This window comes from Mobula birostris, chromosome 31 (genome assembly GCF_030028105.1).
Source record: "Mobula birostris isolate sMobBir1 chromosome 31, sMobBir1.hap1, whole genome shotgun sequence".
Lineage (NCBI taxonomy): Eukaryota > Metazoa > Chordata > Chondrichthyes > Myliobatiformes > Myliobatidae > Mobula > Mobula birostris.
The window spans coordinates 19,041,644-19,060,125 of NC_092400.1; the positions used below are offsets into that span (position 1 = coordinate 19,041,644).

The window sequence follows — 18,482 nt, forward strand, 5'->3', positions numbered from 1 at the left end:
AAGCATTAGATTGGCAGAAGAACAAAAACAACAGGAATTCTGCAGATGCTGGAAATTCAAGCAACACACATCAAAGTTGCTGGTGAACGCAGCAGGCCAGGCAGCATCTCTAGGAAGAGGTGCAGTCGACGTTTCAGGCCGAGACCCTTCGTCAGGACTAACTCATTAAGATTGGCAGAAGTGTCAATTTTCTTCAGTGCAAAACTCACAATGAAATTTGTTAAGCATTTAAATTACAGACAAATGTTCAGAAATAGCTCCTTGCTGTTTCAATTAATTTCCCTGAAACATCAAAATTCTGATCATTTTCAGAAATAATAAAAATTCTATGAGATCACCAGTTTGATGACACACCTTAACAAAATGGCTACGCTAGCTAAATAAAACATACCATGATGAAAATCAGTAGGAAAACTATGAAAATCATAGTGTTCTAAGACAAGAACTGGATAATGTGGGACTTTTCCTCCAAGTTGGACTAAATTGAGTGAACCCAGGACTAGTGCCTCAATGAGTCAAATAACTAGGGCTCTAGTTAACTGGTAGGGAAGCAACCAGGCTCTAATGAGAGGAAATATAGAAAAAAGTTAAAGGATTGTAGTGCAAAGTGGGGAAAATGGGTAACTGTATCTGGATTATGTAGGAAAAGACAGAGAATACAAATACAAGAGTTTACCTCTAATTACAACCAGAGTAGCATAAGAGAGACAACTAAATGAGGCTCATTATCTAAAAGCATACAATATTGATTTTTAAAAAAAGGAATTAAATGGCATAAACAGAAGTGTATGATATGAAAACAAAAGACGTGGCTACAATAAAATAGTTGGATATTCCAGAATAATTCAAGAGAGGTTAGTAAAATAAAAATGATGGGGGGGGGGCCTAATAATAAAAAATGGATAATCCAATGGAGTGAAACAGCAATGGGCAGAAAAACCTGGGAGATTTTTAGGCTCCAAACAGTAATGCAGGGCTTAGAGTCACAAGTTACAAGTACAAAACAACATATATGCAGGATCTTTAAGTAGACTGGGCAAACTAAGTTGTGAGTAATAATGACGAGGACAAATTGAGTACAAGAGACATTTTATTACAGTTTGTTAAAGAATCAACAAGGGACAGCACTATGTTTCCAGCTGTTTTCTATGTCTGTATCAGTGATTTACTTTGAGCAATAGAAGCATGACATATAGCTTTTGGAAGTGATATTTTTTCCTTTATGAAACCAGATATTTAAGTCAAAACAAAGCAAATGGCAGCAAGTTAAAACATTGTGTCTTCCTTCATAAAAAAAACCTACTGAATATAATAAAGGACAACAATCCAGAATAAGGTCTTCAGAGAAATTAACAATAGTTTAAAGAAAATGTATGAAGTGTATTAACGAAAGTCAATAAATCTCTGGATCTGATGATCTGAATCCCACATTTTAGAGGCAGCAGCTGCCCATGTCATCATTCAAAATTCCATTACAGAGCAGCTCTCTCAGATAACAAGGCAATAAATATTACCCCATTATATGAGGGGGCAGAGAAAACAAGCAAGTATAAATCCATTAGTCCAAGATTAGCAGACAGAAAACTTGAAACATCTTATTAAAGAAATGGTATCAGGATATTTGGAAAATAAGTATGTTTGGTAGAGACAACATGAATGGGGAGGGGGCAGGGAAATCACATTTGACAATGCTGTTTTTTTTTACATGATAACCAGCAAAATGGATTAAAAGGAAACCAATGGAAGTATTTGAATTTTCAGAAGTCCTTCAGTAAGTTATAAAGAATTATTAGGTCACTAAAATTTGGATAATACGCTGGTGCAGATTAAAGGCTGATTCATACTTGTGCGTACTAGCTTACGCCGCAGCCAACACAAGTGGGCTACGCCACTGTGAGCACTTATACTTGTGTGTTGGTGTGCCTGCGTCGCTCTGCAATTCACCACCAAAACGCTAGTTGGCGGTGGGGTTTCTTCAAACAATGGCGACTGAAACTGAAGGAGGGTGAATTTTCTGTGCTTGTCCGGCTACTGAGAGACATGGACCAGGAAATGCATTTCAAATATTTTCAGATGTCTGCAGGTAGATTTGACGATTTGGTTCATCATCTCCAACCATTTATTTTGCATCAGTGTACACACAGTATACGCAGAGACTGGCAATTACCATTCGAGTTTTAGCTTCAGGTGGAAGTCAACAGGCTGTAGCAGCTAGCTACAAACTGGCGTCAAGCACAGGGTCCTCCATAATTTCGGAGGTCTGTAAAGCTTTATGGAAAACATTGCAGCCAGAGTTCCTTCCCTGCCCTTCAGTCGCCCAATGGCAAGCTACTGCAGCATGAGGAAATGCGACGCTACCAAGCAGACCAATCACAGTTGTTGCAGTCTGCGACGCTGCAACACGTAGTTACATTTTGGGAGAGGCGCACGTAGGCTACGGCGTAGGGTTGGCATACAGTACAGCATAGAGTACGCTGCTATGCCGTACCTAAGGCGTACATTTGACGCACAAGTATAAATCAGCCTTAAGGCCAGCCAACAAACAACTTTAGGGGTAAACAAACAAGAGAAAATCTGCAGATGCTGGAAATCCAAGCCACACACATAAAATGCTGGAGGAACTCAGCAGGCCAAGCAGCATCTATGGAAAAGAGAACAGTCGATGTTTCGGGCCGAGACCCTTCAAGCAGGAGTTAACAGGAAGTTTAGGAGACATTGTAGAATCAATGAAGCTTACAGTTTATATCAATGATATCTATGGGGTGTCTATGAGCAATAGTGACTCAATGGGCTGCAAGGATGCAAAATATTTCAGGATGATGCACATTGGCCAGGTAAATAGTCAAGCACATGGGAGATGGAAACAACATGGAAAGCATGAAGGCATTCATAAAATGGAAATGCAGGACATTTCAAACTGATGAAAATATGAAAGATGTTGATGTTGTGAGAGTTCCAGGTGTCCATTCGCATTAATCACTGCAAGTTATCATGCATGTACAGAAAGCAATTAGGGAATATTAAAAGAATCAAGGGAGATGGTGCTGCTGTAGGAAGGCTCTGAACTAAGATTAGTCAAAAGCTTATTGGGTGGCAGAATAATACAAAGGACAAACGGCTACTTCTGTTTCTCAAGTCATCATTTTTATCATTTTAAATTTACCAAAATCATAAATATACGTACCTTGAATATCCATCATGCCTGGTGAGGAGCTATTTTCTGGAGTCGTCACTTCAGACCCACATTTGTCATCTTTCCCCTTCTTTTTATTTTTGTTTTTCTAGACCAAAGTAAATATTTTGAATTTTGTATCCAATTTTATAACATTTCTAAATTAAACTTTGATTATAATGCACTGGCTATTGACAAATCTCCTCTAATTTTGAGTGATTTTGTATCAACATTATGAAACACAAATATGACTGGGCCTAAGTGCTGAAAAAGGTGAAGATAAGAACATTCATTAGCCAGAAAGTGATCCCATTACTCAACCATCATTATTTAATCGAATGCTGTCTTTCAATCCAAAAGTGACAACCTGCAAATCTCCCATATTAATTTGCAACCTGAGCTACAATTTACTTAATTCTCTTTACTCATACTCCTTCAATAGCTGGACTCTCAAACTCACCATCCCAATTTCACTTTGATAGCTTTCCTTCGAGTCAACTTCCACACATGTGACTTTATCAATTAATTGATACATCATATTCATTAAACTATAGACAATAATTTTGAATATACTCCCGCTTCTTTGCTGAACATCTCACTGATTATTCTTTCCTCAAGAACCCCACAGTACAAGTGCAAGTATCCAAATTTCTAAATGGGATTTGGCAGGAACAAACACATGTAATGTCAGTCTTGTATTAAGATTCATACATTTTGCTCGAAGTATGTTCTGAACATTTCAGATTTCATTACAAAACTTCACCTTCCCACAGTCACGAAATTCTCAATTTTGTTTTAGCACATGGGGTGGGAATACTGAAAATTATGATAACATGCTAGCATTCAGTCACCCAGGAGTTCCATAAATCTTAATGAAAAAATGCATTTTCCCAAATTTTCTGGATTCTTCCTCATCATATATATGAAAACTCTTTTATCAGAATTACATTTTCAACTACTGTTACACAAAGCAGCACCTTTGTGAATAGACACACAAAGCTGTCATGGCAATTCAATTTATTATTAACAATTTAAAATTAAATGCTCCTCTACTCTCCAATCCCTTTGTCTTGGACAAAGTCAACTTTGTCTTGGACTTACATCGTCAACTTTGGGTTCTGTTACGGGTACCCATTTGTAGATCCGTAGTGATGTGTCCCCAACAGTCACCCACTTCTTCTCCCTGTTTCAGGAAATTAACAGATTGAAAATACAAATAGGAAACATTTTCACTTTTGTGCTGATTTTACAAAATTATAAGAATTGCAGCTATTCAATCCAAGTTGCCTTTAAAAATGAAAATAGTTTTGATAATATATACAGAACTGCTGATGCAACAGATGCTTTAAACTTCAAGAAAGATTAACAGAATCAAAACAATGAAAGAATCCAGAAAATTTTATATTAGACTTTAAATTAAGGTACATCAGCAATGTGGTCCTTATCCAACCCATTAATAACAGATAAAACCAATCCAAATGAGGTTGGCAGTCTCACTGACATTTGATGAACCCTGTCATCGTCTGGTTTGAAAAAAGTGACTATAATTACATGTCAAATGTCTGAACATCTCCAAAGCACTCCAGACTGTCCAAGGTAAAATTGGTTTAAATCACTTCTAAAATAAAAACTTTTACATTTAGAAGTCAATTGCCCATGACTATCTTACTACTTTCCTTTTACTGTAGCAGCTGCAATTGGAAATACCACTCAACTAGGAATGAGGTCAAAAAGAAAGTGAACAGAACTGCTTGGCAGCAATGGCCAGTTCTAATTCAAGGTGATTCACCTATAAATGCTAAGTTTGACTCTACAGAGATGTTAGCCGATCCACCAAATATTACAAGCACTCCCTTTGGCAGAAGATCTTCTGCAACAGCTATGCCTTGCATCTCAGTTCCAGTATTTTATCTTTCTCCAACTGTCGTCCTTCATTTTTCTTTAAATTCAAGGCATACTAGTTATGATTAACTTGCATCTCAGACTGTACAAAAAGCAATGACAACATGTGGACAGTCTTTGTTTCCATTCTTTTAGTTTTCACGATCTCTCCTTGTGAGAGAATTATGGCATTTTCTCAGTTCTGAGGAAGAGACAATAACTGGAAACATTAACTGTTTCTCTTTAATGACATAGGACACCTGATCTGCTAAATATTCTCTGCGTTTTATTTTTAACATCTAACTACACATCCATCATTTACTTTCATCTTTGGATCATTGTTTTACTTAAAGATGAGTACATTTTTCTCTACTCCATATAACACAAAAAAAATAGGGCATTCAGACCGTTTTACCTGCACGACTATTCAATAAGATTAATGACCAAGCCTTTCAGCCCCCTTGGACAGAGTTTCAAAGATCCACTAACCTCTGGGGGGTCTTCTCAAATCTGTCCCCTAATTTTTTAGGCCAATCCTGGTTTAGACATCAACCAAAGGAATCAGACAAGAGATTCTGCAGATGCTGGGAATCTTGAACAACACAAAATGCTGGAGGAACTCAGCAGGTCAGGCAGCATCTAAGGAAGGAAATAGATAGTCGACGTTTTGCGCTAAGACCCTTCATCAGGACTTATCCTTCTGTTTATCTAATCAAGCCACTAAAAAAACTGTACATCGATAAGATTACCCTCATTCTTCTATGCAAGAGTAAAGCACTCTGCTCAACCTTTCCACACAGGTAAATTTGCCATCCCATTAGTTTCTTAATATATTCAATGATATCTTGGATAACCTTCCATTGTCCTCAAGTTCTGACTAAAACTCTGTCACATATTTAGTTTCATTATCACTTGTCATGGCAATTTCATTTTCAAACATCCCATAGTACATTTTCCCTTTATTTCTATTCCCTTGTCCCATATTACTTTAGTCAATGCACCTTGTCTCTTTGCCTTGAAAATCTATGTGCCGGTCCTAAATAAAGCTGCAGAAATTAAAGCTTTTGCAGCAGTATATCTATGCATGTTATTTAAAAGCAAACCCAGATAAATACACTAGACCTCAAAATCCAACAGTAAAATTAATTAATTCAAACTCAACCACTGCATATGATTTAAAAGTACAATTAATTCTGCCTTTAAGGCATTAAATGTATCAGCACCATGATAGACCCTCGATAACACAAAACACAAAAAGGACTATTGTCATATGTTCCTAATAACCAGTACATTCATTCCAAGTACAACTTCAAGGATACTGTTATACCATACTACATATAGCAATACTTTAAAAAAAAAGATTTGAACCCGTGCATGCAACAACAGGCAGCTTACTGCCAAGTGTTAGGCATTAAATTATTAACAAGAGAAAATCTGCAGGTGCTGTAAACTAAAGCAATACATATACTATGCTGGAGAACTCAGCAGGCCAGGTACCATCTAATGGAAAAGAGTAAACAGTTGACATTTCAAGCCGAGACCCTTCATTATAACAGTCCCGATGAAGGGTCTCGGCCCGGAACATTGACTGTTTACACTTTTCCGTAGAGGCTGCCTGGCCTGCTGAGTTACTCCAGCAGTTTGTGTGTGTTGCTTAAGTTATTATTAGAGCTTATAGTCCCTTCTACTATTAATTGGCACCAATTTAACAAAGCCTTGGGAGATTCAGATCCCTGTCCATTTGCTTTTTACTAATTTGTAAAAACCCCAAATTCACTCCAAGTGATTTCATGTCAATTAAGCTAAGCATTTTTCAGACAGGGAAGCCACAAATGGTTTCAAGCCAAAATGTCGACTGTCCATTTCCCTCCAGAGATGCTGCCTGAACCAGCATCTTGATGTAGCCCATGAAGGTATAAATAATGACAACGCAGGGAAATATGGGAAACATTGGTACTTTCCGGGCTAAAGAGAATGCAAATACCGTGCTGATCCAGAATACACAAACTTACATTTTTGAAAATGTTACATCTACTTGCTTAATTTTGCCATTTTCCTACTCTGCTACTCATGTCTAGCAAATTATCCTGCTTTCAAATTCAGTACTGCTGCCTTCTAGCATAAAAATACCAACCAGCAACAACCAAACAATTCTTAATGCATCTCTGCTCTGACAAAAGATCACAACACAAAGAACATTAACCATTTCTTAGCTGAAAAAAATCAAATTATGTATCCAGTTAGCCTTGTAATTAGGAATATCAGCTCAACATTTAGATGTTTTTCCCCAATCCTTAAAAATGCCAGTTTGAGCTCGAGAAATAGTTTAGAAATAATAACTGAAATGAATTTAATACTGTTCTGAAAAGTTCATTTACAATTAAATGCGGAATAGTTCACTATAATCAATCACAAATGCAGCGTGACCACATAAAGTGAAACCATGCTAGGGAAGGTTTCACTCAGTTTAGATTAGTAAACTTGATCAGTTAAGAAAGAGCTTCGAGGAATTCATCACTTATTTCACAAACTCGATGCAATAGACTACATAAGTGTACCCTGTGCACTTTGATATGCTAGAACAAACTGACAACAGCCAATGGAAAAGCGTGTTCAGACCAAAAATTAAGAGGTGCATAGACTCATTGAAACAATGAGGAGGAAGTAAACTTATGGAGGAACTCAAAGACAAGCTCATGCCTGCTTCCCTTAAGGCTTTGCACATATACAAAGTCTGTTCAGTAAGCAAGGTCACATGCAATGGTTCTGAATGACAATTCTCAGGTGGCAGAAGGAATATAACCTAGATATGCCTTGAAATTGACTAAAGATAGAAGCCAAAAAGATATGAATGAAGATTTCACCAACATACAACTGGAGGAAGACAGGGAAATAGCAGGAGGTAGTCTTAGTAACTATGTAGAAATGCAGCCGTATCTTGGACTCAAATACAATACCAAGATGAGAGGAACCGCTAGGTTGCAGATATTCCAGGGAGGAAAACAGAACAGAGCTTGCTCTGCCTAATGTTTATGTCAAGAACATTAACATTCCTCCATCATATTTTCCTTTGTGGGTTAATCATAGTGCCAAGGGGTATAGTTTCAGAGTAAGTAGAATCAGTCATTCAAGACCAAGGAGGAATATATTCTCTCAAAGGGCTTGCAATTATTTAGAATTCTCTAGCACATACAGCTATGGAGGCTAAATCTCTGACTAGATTCAAGGCTAAGAGATATATTTTTGAACTACTTGGAAGAAAAAGGTTATGGATAAATGGCAGAAAAGTGGAGTTGAAGCCAAGATTAGATTAGCTATGATCTTACTGAACAGCAGAGCAGATACAATGCTTTATATGGATACCGCTATTCACATTTCTTGTATTTAAGATATTATTTCAAAATTGTAAATAATTCTATTTGCTCAAGACTACAGCTGATATTCAAGCCATTTTAAATCCTATACTGCTGATAGGCTAACAAAGTATAGGATAGAAGGGCCAAAGTAGACTTTAAACCATACAACGTAGAGGAAAAAGGACATCTCTGGGTTTTAAAATCCAAAAATATTTATAAGAATAATGATAAACAGTTTCTAGGTTTGAGGTCCCAGGAATGAAAAAAAGAAAAACAATGAAAACTACACCATAGTGGCATGAACCAACAGAAATGAGACTTTTAAGATGATATTAATTTTGGGTGATAAGCTTACTGAAGTCAGTCAGAAAGAGAGTTGAATAAACTTGAGAACAACAGGGCATAATGTTCCTAAATGCATTCAATCCATATAATAACTTAATGGAGCTCACTTTAGGACCAATAGGGAATTCACATGATATTAATATAGTAGTTAAATTAATGCAGTAACATTTAAAAAGCCAAGCTTGTTTGCATGTTTTTTTAAATGTGAAAAATCTTTGACTTCTGAAAATTCTGTAAATTCATCTCCACTACCATTAGAAGGTGCAGAGATGAAGTGAAGTGAAAGAATAATTTAACCCAGAAACTGCAGGTTTTATTGATTTTCAAAAAGCACGCAAATTAATTTGCATTGTATTCTAACTCAAGTACAACCAAATTACAATAATTGTTTGCAACATAGGTGTTCCTTAGCTGTAAAGGAAATGCAAAACCATGATACTGCATTACCCCTGACAGAAAATTGTCAGCACAACATAATCACTAAGTTTTATAACATTTGTAATAGAAAAGTAAAAATCTTAACAGGAAACATACTACACTGAAAGTCCAAATTAGCCTTCACTGAAATCAAAGAATCAAGAAACTCCCTTACAAAAAGGTATCTATGTGAGTTTTATGGAACTCAATTGCTATAGGCTCATAAATCATTAACTTCAAGAAAATGAACACTACAAACAAATCGAGAGAGATGGACACCCCACACCAATGCACCTACTAAAGTTTAACCAACATGGTGTTTGTTTCTAACACTGTAAAAAAATGTTACCGACTAACAGCACATTGTCCTTTCCACTTTCTAACAAACAGCAATTTTGCACTGAAGTTAGCTACAATCCGAGCTGAAATCTATTTCAAGTTGCACAATTTTTCAAGTTAATAGGAAAATACTACAATGGATCAATCCTCTGGCCAAAAATGGCACTGAACCACAGACTTGAAACATCACATTTAGTCTGTGTACTGTCTAATCTCAGACAGGGATTAGCTGTTTGGTCCACCCAGGGAGAGGATAAAAAGAACTACTGCTGCCATTGGCAAAGGCCATTCAGTATCCAATACTAAAAAAAGCATGATGGAAATATGTTGAGTAGTATCATACTTGGCATTATGCATTTCTTCCATAAATACACTGACAACACGGAGTTTACTTTTAAACAATTAAAACAATACCTTCAATAAAATCTTGAGGGGTATTTGAAAAGATAACTTAAGGCTTTTTAAAATGTCATACCAATTTAGATTATGGGAATATTTAATATAGAACTCTATGCTGTGTCAGCCTTAGCCCAATTGCTACACTTTAGAAGATGTCTCAATCATAACAAGGAAGGAAATCTAGTTCTGGGTAGATAGTTTCCACAGAACTGTTTTAAAGATGGAAGTTATCCCAAGAATTTTGCCCAATATTTATGAAACTACCTTTAAAAAGTACTATAATGCTACAGTCAGTGGGGAGTTTGCTAAAGGCAAATTCCACAGTAGCTATATCAGAAATACTTAAAAAGCTAAAATATACATTAAGTATAACGTTGTGAAAGGAATAAACAAATGAAGTCTTTATTACACAAGCATCTGTCTCTTAAAACTGTCAAACATTTCTGCAATTAACTTCGAAGTATAAAATGCCTATCAAAATTAAGGGAGACCGACAAACTGAACAATGAAGTGGATAATCTGTGTAAGAGGTCACTCCAGGACATTAAGATTAGCAATGTGAGTGGAACACGTGAATTTATGTTTATTATTTACAAGTTACTGAAAATACTACAACGAATTATCTGCATTCAGAGTCCGCAAGGGGTTTTAAATATTAAACTTATTAAGTCTGTGTCATGTCTAATTTTGTTCAAAGTTAAAAGAAAAGAATACACAGGACAAAGTCATACAAGAAAAACATTTTTATTCGTGATTATTCAATCCATTAAAATATATTTCCCAATTAATGCAATTATTTATATTCTTCAGATCATGGGAACCCAAGATATTTAATGTATATGATTTTCCAGTCATTCCTAAGATTGCAAAATATATTTGGTTTTGCATTCGGAAGATTGTGATCTGGCCGCAATTGCCATCCCCCACACTTCCTCCTACTTTCCTGCCCTCGCCCGCCACTGAAGTGCGCTCCAAAGCGCTAAATTTAAAAACCCTGACAGCAACAATAACAATAATAGAGCAATAAGAGGACAGGAGAGCGCCGTCGGTCGAGTTGAGCCGGCTCGGGGGGCCCGGCAGCCGTACAAAGGACGCCGTCCGCCCACCGCCCGCCGGCCGGCCGGCACCGACCCGCACACAAAGCAGCGAGCGCGGCTTCATGTGACTGCAGCGAAATGGATTCTGGGTTCCGCCGCTCTCCATCGCCGTGGGGGCTTCACAGTCCCTTGCGCCAAGGAATTTAAAACTCGGCGAGCGCCGCCGTCCGGTTCCGGGGCGCCTGGAAAGCCACGAAGCCGGGACGCGGGACGGAGTATGCCCCTTTACAACCGGACTTGCGCTCCAACCCAAGCCATTCTCTCACATCTCCCTCCCCCCCCATCCTTCTCCGCCGACACGGAGAGAGCAAGGGACACGCCAGCCTTTTAAATCCGTTTTTTTTGGTTGTTTCCCCCTTACCATTTCCGTACTTTTTCGATAGCTGCCATGACCCGTTTGATGTCATCCTTCGCCCTACTCCTGGTCTCGGCCCGCACCGACCTGCCCGACATGCTGAACTGCAAAGAGGCGCCGGCACAAAGCAGCGAGCGAACGAACCTCTCCCCGCTCGAGAGCGCAACGCGCCTGCGCACTGCCCTCTTTGTCAGCGCTTGAGGAAGGAGCGAGCCGCGTGAACAAAGGCAGCACCTATCGCGAGATCAGCTTTCCGAAGCCCCGTCTCAGACGGGGGAGGTGGGGGGGAGAGAGAGAAAAACTTATTTTGAAACTTTTTAACTTTGGGCGGTTGGTAGTTGCACTGCACTGACCGCAGGATCGTGATCATTAAATGCAAAGGATGTTTCGTACGCTTGCAGGTTTATTTAAGCAATCAATCCGCAGCGTGGTTCAGGTAGTGTCAAGCGCAGACCAATCGAAGTATTTGGTTTTGCTAAGGAGGAACGTGTGTTGAGAAATCAACTAAATATAAATCTCAATAAAGTTACGATTTTAAAATATTTTAATTAAAACAAATTAAGAGCCATGAGCTCTCACAATCAGCACAAACGCTTTTAAAGTTTGCAGGGTCAATTGGAGGGCATTTAATTTTCAGAGGACAACCAGTTCTTCCTGCACAACCAGAAAATCGACGAGCATCAAGCGGCAAACTGACAATATAAGGAAGCCTTTGTTATTCATTTGGTATAGCCTGCACCTTGTCTCTGCATCCCATGAGACAAGATACTGACTACCCTCACTTCATCGACCATACCAACATTCAGCCCCACTGTATGACAATGAGATAAAAGCAGAAGGTGCTAAAATCACACAGTAGTTTAGGCAGCATCTGTGAAAAGAGAAACGGTGAATCTTCCTCAGGTCGAAGACCTTTCTTTTCAACTGGGAGAGCAAGCAAACAAGTTAGTTTACAATGGCAAAGAGAATATCTACAGAAGGGTGAGGCTGTAGTGATATGTTCTGTCTGGTCACATTGCAGACTTCCAGATAAAACAGCAAATTCGAGAATTTCAGGTATCTCACTTTCTCTTATTTATATCAGAATGGGCTGGTTCTGATGTGGGTTAATCTGGTCTTTCGTGTAATATTGCCTCATCTGCTGTATCTTTCCCTGATCTGTATTTCACAGCAATCATCTGTTTATTGTTTCCACTCTTTTGACTTCTCTTATCAATATGTTGGCAGATAGCCTCAACAACATTTTATCACATGGTTACTGTAGTCCCGCCCTATTGGAGTTTACTTTATCCTATCCATTCCCTGTCCATCTTCTCCACAACCCATTTCCAGTTGCTTTGAATGGTCTTCAGCCAAAACATTCACTCCATAGGCATTGTTTGATCTGCTTATAGTTTATCAGCATTTTCTGTTTTTACTTCAGACTTCCAGAGTTTTTTGATATTCCTTTGTATTATAGTGAGTCCTGAATTATTCATTTGTGACAAATCTCCTGTCTTCCTTCACTTCTTTACTTGACCTGAAATGTTAAGAAAATGCTGGAACTACTGAGCAGTATTTGTGGAAAGTGAAACAAAGTTAATGCTATACTTCTCTAACAATGACAACATTAAAGCTTTTGTCTATAATGTACATAAAGAATTAGACTACTACAAACTGGCGACCTAACGGTGTGACAGGCAATTATTACAAATTATTTTGCTCATTCAACATTAACATATACATCTTGTTCAATATAAAAATCTGCAGCATATAACTGTATTGCAACATGTAACAGTTACCAGATGGAGCACAAGAACTCACATCAATGATTCCAATAACCAAAATGAAAGTTTCAATATATGGTGTAGATACCAGATAAGAATTTCAATATTTAAAGTAGATATAATGCAAAACACTAACTGACTCAAAAATAGTTACCAGTAACTTTTACACCTCACTCACAACATATCCTAATCATTAAAAATGACTTATCACACTGGAGGCAACCTCCAAATGTGGCACCTCCTCCAAAGATTTGTAGATTCAAAGTATATTTATTATCTAAGTACATATGAAGCACACAACCCCGAAATTTGTATTCCCTGGATACTGTATAGACATGAAACAAAGAACCATTGAACCAACCCATTCAAAGAAAAATATCAAACCCAACGCAAAAAAAACCACCCAGCGACAAAAAAAATGAGTGAAACACACAGAATATAAAACACAAAATCAAAAGGCATATTTTATTTGAGCTCAGAGCTCATTATCTGCAGGCTGCCCCGATTCAGATATCATCCAAAAGGAGTGACCAGAACTTGAACACACCAGAAACATGAATTAGAGTCCAAATCTACAAACGGTATCAATTAAAGCTTGCTCCTGCACCATCCTCCAACAGCATCGAGGGAGGGAGAGATCACTCGAATGCAAGGAGTGAGCGAAAGGGAGAGAAGTGGGGAGAGAGAGAGAGAGAGGGAGAGTAAGATAGAGAGAGAAGGGAGCAAGGAGAGAGAGAGAGACCATCACTCTCCTTCCTCCTGATTAATGGCTCGGTGAGTAAGAAATAAACAGAGAAATCACTTGGGCTCTGAAACAATGACTGCTCTTTTCCTCCCACAGATGCTGCTTGACCTGCCGAGTTCTTCGAGCAGGTTGTTTATTCTTCTAGTTTCCAACAGCTGCCCTCTCTTGTATCTCTACCTCTTTCACATCCTCTTCCCAATGGTGCCGTCACATTCTCAGACTCTCAATTCTATCTCCGTCATTAATTCCATTCCTGCCACTTTGGCTTTTGTTTCTGCACTACCTCAGAATGCACTATAACCTTTGGCCGTTGTGCTCATTACGGTACTTATACATGCTTACCGTCTGAGCTTCCTGACTGAGGAATTTAATTGCATCCTGCTGTGTACAGTAGACTGATCTCTGATTGCTGATTTATTGCGCGGAAGTAACTGAAAACATTGTGGCACTTTCACTTCCCCAAGTACTCAGGGAGCTGCACACCAACCACGGGCATCATCAACACTTCACTCATTCAGGTTGCTGTCTCCGCGTGCTTCCAATCAATCACCATCATCCCAGTATCAAAGAACGGTACACTTTCCAAACTAAAGGTCTACCCCGTCCGATGGCACTGATGCCAATCGTTATGAAGTATTTTGAATGGCTGGTAATGGCACACATCAAAACTTCAGTCCCGCCACAGTAGACACTCACCAATATGCTTACCGACAGAACTGCTCGACGACAGATGTCATAGCATCTGCCATGCACCTGGCCCTGACACAACTAGAAAACAGGGACGCTTATGTCAGAGTGCTGTTTCTGGACTTCATTTCAGCATTCAATACTAATCCTGGTGAACAAACTCCTAGTCCTCACTGTGCAAATGGGTAAAATTGTAAAGCATAAAAAAACTACAAATCCAAAAACTGAAATGTTAGCCATTAAAAAGTATTCACCCCCTTTGCTCAGTACTTAATTGAACCACCTCTCACAGCTATTACAGCCAGTAGTCTTTTTGGATAAGTCTCTATTAGCTTTGCACAGGATGATGGGGCAATATTTGCCCACTCCTCCTTGCTAAAGCGCTCAAACTGTGCCAGGTCAGTTGGGGAGCAACAATGGACAACAATCTTGAGGTTTTGCCAGGAATGTTCAATCAGGTTAAGGCCAGAGCTCTGACTGAGCTGCTAAAATACATCAATTTTCTTCATTTGAAGCCACACCATAGTTGCTCTGGGTAGTTGTCCTGCAGATGTTTAAGCTTTCTGGCAGAGGCTAGCTGGTTTTTATCCAGGATCTCTCTGTATCTACCAGTTTTTATCTTCCCATCAATCTTGACCAGATTTCCAGTCCCTGCTGCTGAAGAACATCCCCATAGTATGTTGCTATCTCCCCCATGCTTTACAGTAGGGATGGTGTTACCTGCTGATGTGCAGTTTTAGATTTACTCCAAACTTACCGCTTAGTGTTGAGGCCAAAATGTTCCACTTTCGTCTCATCCGACCACAAGACCTTCTTCTGAATCTTTACAGTATCTTTGAAGTGATGCTTTGCAAAGCCGGGGGTTCAGTTCCTCCTCGCCACTTTTCAATCAATACCACTTTTTGTGTAAGGCATTAGAGGTTGTGGGACCATGAACTTCATCTCCAATTGCAGCCACTGACTTCTGCTGTTGGCATCTCAGTAGCCTCTCTTAGCAAGTGCCACTCTTCTCAGGTGACAAAGTTTAGAGGGATGGTCCGACCTAAGCAGTGTGGCTGTGGTTTCATATTTTTTCCACTTTTTCACAGTGGGCTGCACTGAGTTCCGAGATAAGTCCAACGCCTTTGAGACGATTTTCTACCCTTCCCCAGATCTGTGCTTCTCTACTATCATTTCCCTGACTTCTCTTGAATGCTCTTTTGACCTCATTTGGTTTGTTCAGTTAAAGATCGACCATCTTGGAGGAGCAACACCTCATCTTGGAGGTTGGAGGAGCAACACCTCATATACCGTCTAGGTAACGCTTTCAGTACGCTGGATGAACTCAGCAGATCGGGCAGCATCAGTTAGAGACAATGAGTCGACGTTTCAGGCTGGAACTCTTCGTCAGGACTGAAGAATGAAAGATGGGGAAGGATTTGAAGAATGTTTGTAGCTTCAGTTGAAGGACCAGTAATTTGAAAGACAGGGGTGGGGGAGGGGAAGTATTGACGTCATAGCCCTGAAAACAATGGGTAGTAGAAGAAGGAGGCGGAACCATGAGGGAGCTGGGGGAGGGGGTAGAGTGAAATAGGGATAGCGGAAGGGAGGGGGAGGGAATTACCGGAAGTTGGAGAATTCTATGTTCATACCAAGGGGCTGGAAACTACCTAGACGGTATATGAGGTGTTGCTCCTCCAACCTGAGTTTAGCCTCATCATGGTAGTAGAGGAGGCCATGTATGGACATATCTGAATGGGAATGGGAAGCAGAGTTGAAGTGGGTGGCTACCGGGATTTCTGTCTGTTGTGGCGGACGGAGTGGAAGTGCTCAACTCTACCTCCTCCCCCAGCTCCCTCATGGTTCCGCCTTCTTCTTCTACTACCCATTGTTTTCAGGGCTATGACATCAGTGCTTCCGCTCCCCATCCCTTTGTCTTTCAAATTACTGGTCTTTCAACTGAAGCTACAAGCATTCTTCAAAACCTTCCCCATCTTTCATTCTTCAGTCCTGACGAAGGGTTTCGGCCCGAAATGTCGACTCATCGTTACTAACTGATGCTGCCCGACCTGCTGAGTTCATCCCGCGTACTGAAAGTGTTGCTTTGATCACAGCATCTGCAGATTATTGTGTGTTTACATACCGTCTAGGTAGTCTCCAGCTCCTTGGTATGAACATAGAATTCTCCAACTTCTGGTAATTCCCTCCCCCTCCCTTCCCCTATCCCTATTTCACTCTGCCCCCTCCCCCAGCTGCCTATCACCTCCCTCATGGTTCTGCCTCCTTCTACTACCCATTGTGTTTTCCCCTGTTCCTTCTTCACCTTTCCTGCCTATCACCTCCCTACTTCCCCTTCCCCACCCCTTTATCTTTCCCCTTACTGGTTTTTCACCTGGAACCTACCAGCCTTCTCCTTCCCACCCTCCCCCCACCTTCTTTATAGGACCTCTGCCCCTTCCCCCTACAGTCCTGATGAAGGGTTCCAGCCCGAAACGTCGACTCATCGTTTCCACCGATGCTGCCCGACCTGCTGAGTTCCTCCAGCTTGTTGTGAGTGTTACTAAAGATCTACCATACTGTTGGTCCTTACAGAGAGAGGTGGTATTTATTCCATTGAGTTCATTGAAAATAGGTGATCATCCAGTTTTCTACATCAACAAATTGGGTAAGTTGATAAGGTAATATACTGTAACACACATGAGGAAAGTTAGCATAGTAATTACAAAGGGGATGAATACTTTCTCAGCCTCACAAATTAGTTTTTAATTTTTAGTAAATTATTAACAGGTCTTGGAATTTTTCTTTTGAATTGACGATGATGCACAATACTCTGTAGATTAGCTCAAAAAATCCTGCTTCAATATATTTTAAATTTAGAAAATGAGAGAGTAAAATGTGAAAATAGCTGTGGGGGGGTTGAGTACATTTTCAAGACACTGTATATGCAGAAAGGTGCCGGAAAAAAGGACAGCAATATCATGAAGGATCTTACCGATCTGCTCGTGGACTGTTTGTCCCACTCGTGTGAAGGAGGAGGCTATGAAGCATCCACGGCAGGACCACCAGACTCAAGAACATGTACTTTCCCCAAGCGGTAAGGCTGGTCGACACCCCCACCCACTAACCCACCAGCACTACTTTACCACTTCCTGTCAGGCTCAGCTTACGTACGGACACTGCTGTACCTTGAGGCTCTTCCGTTTTTCAGGGTCGATCATGGATGTCGCACCCCGGCTGTCTATGTAATAAGCAAGCCAGGGTCGTACGATATGGAGGGCAAGACGTTGGCCATGTAGCAGGCTCCCCCTCTCCATGCAGCTGATGAATCCAAAGGAACGACATAGACCGATACAGTTGGCACCAGAGGCATTGCAGGAGTCTCCAGTCAGTGTTGAATTCAACATAACACTGCTTGAGGGGCTCCAGCTCCAGACTTTTCCTCGGGGTTTACTCCCAAATCCTTCCCCCTTGAGTGGGTGTAGCCGCAAGGCAGCAGAGGTTTGAGGTTAGTTTTCCTTCCCCCAGACAAGCTGCCAACCACGGCTGATGAGTCCCATCCGCCCAAATATAAAACTAAGGAGATAATGCTGAGCCTCTACAAGACACTAGTCAGGCTGCACTTGGAGTATTGTCAACAGTTCTGGACCCCTTATCTCAGAAAGGATGTGTTGTCATTGTTGTCATAAGGATGATCCGGGAATGAAGCGGTTAACATACGAGGAGCATTTGGCGGCTTTGGGCCTGTACTCATTGCAATTTAGAATAATGCAGGGGGATCTCATTGAAACCTACCGAATGTTGAAAGAACTAGGTAAGATGTATACGGAGAGGATGGTGGGGGTATCCAGAAATAGAGGGGACAGCCTCAAAATTGAGGGGCGACCTTTTAGAACAGAGGTAAGGAGGAATTTTTTTTAGTCAGAGAGTAGTGAATTTGAGGAATG

The 18,482-nt window shown here is 40.1% G+C and overlaps 1 protein-coding gene across 3 annotated transcripts in view; it reads right to left on the reverse strand.

Moving 5' to 3' along the window:
* Nucleotides 1-11,527, reverse strand: part of bcl7a (BAF chromatin remodeling complex subunit BCL7A) — a 38,198-nt gene extending 26,671 nt beyond the window's left edge. For 2 of the 3 annotated variants that reach the window (XM_072247539.1, XM_072247541.1), the window contains exons 1-3: nt 11,368-11,527; nt 4,274-4,355; nt 3,185-3,281 (exon numbers count right to left, since the gene is read on the reverse strand). In XM_072247539.1, coding sequence (XP_072103640.1) covers nt 3,185-3,281; nt 4,274-4,355; nt 11,368-11,459 — 271 coding nt within the window. In that variant the 5' untranslated portion in view covers nt 11,460-11,527. The remainder of the gene's footprint in view (nt 1-3,184; nt 3,282-4,273; nt 4,356-11,367) is intronic. The other variant, XM_072247540.1, reaches the window with a different exon arrangement.
* Between the last annotated feature and the right edge of the window lie 6,955 nt (nt 11,528-18,482).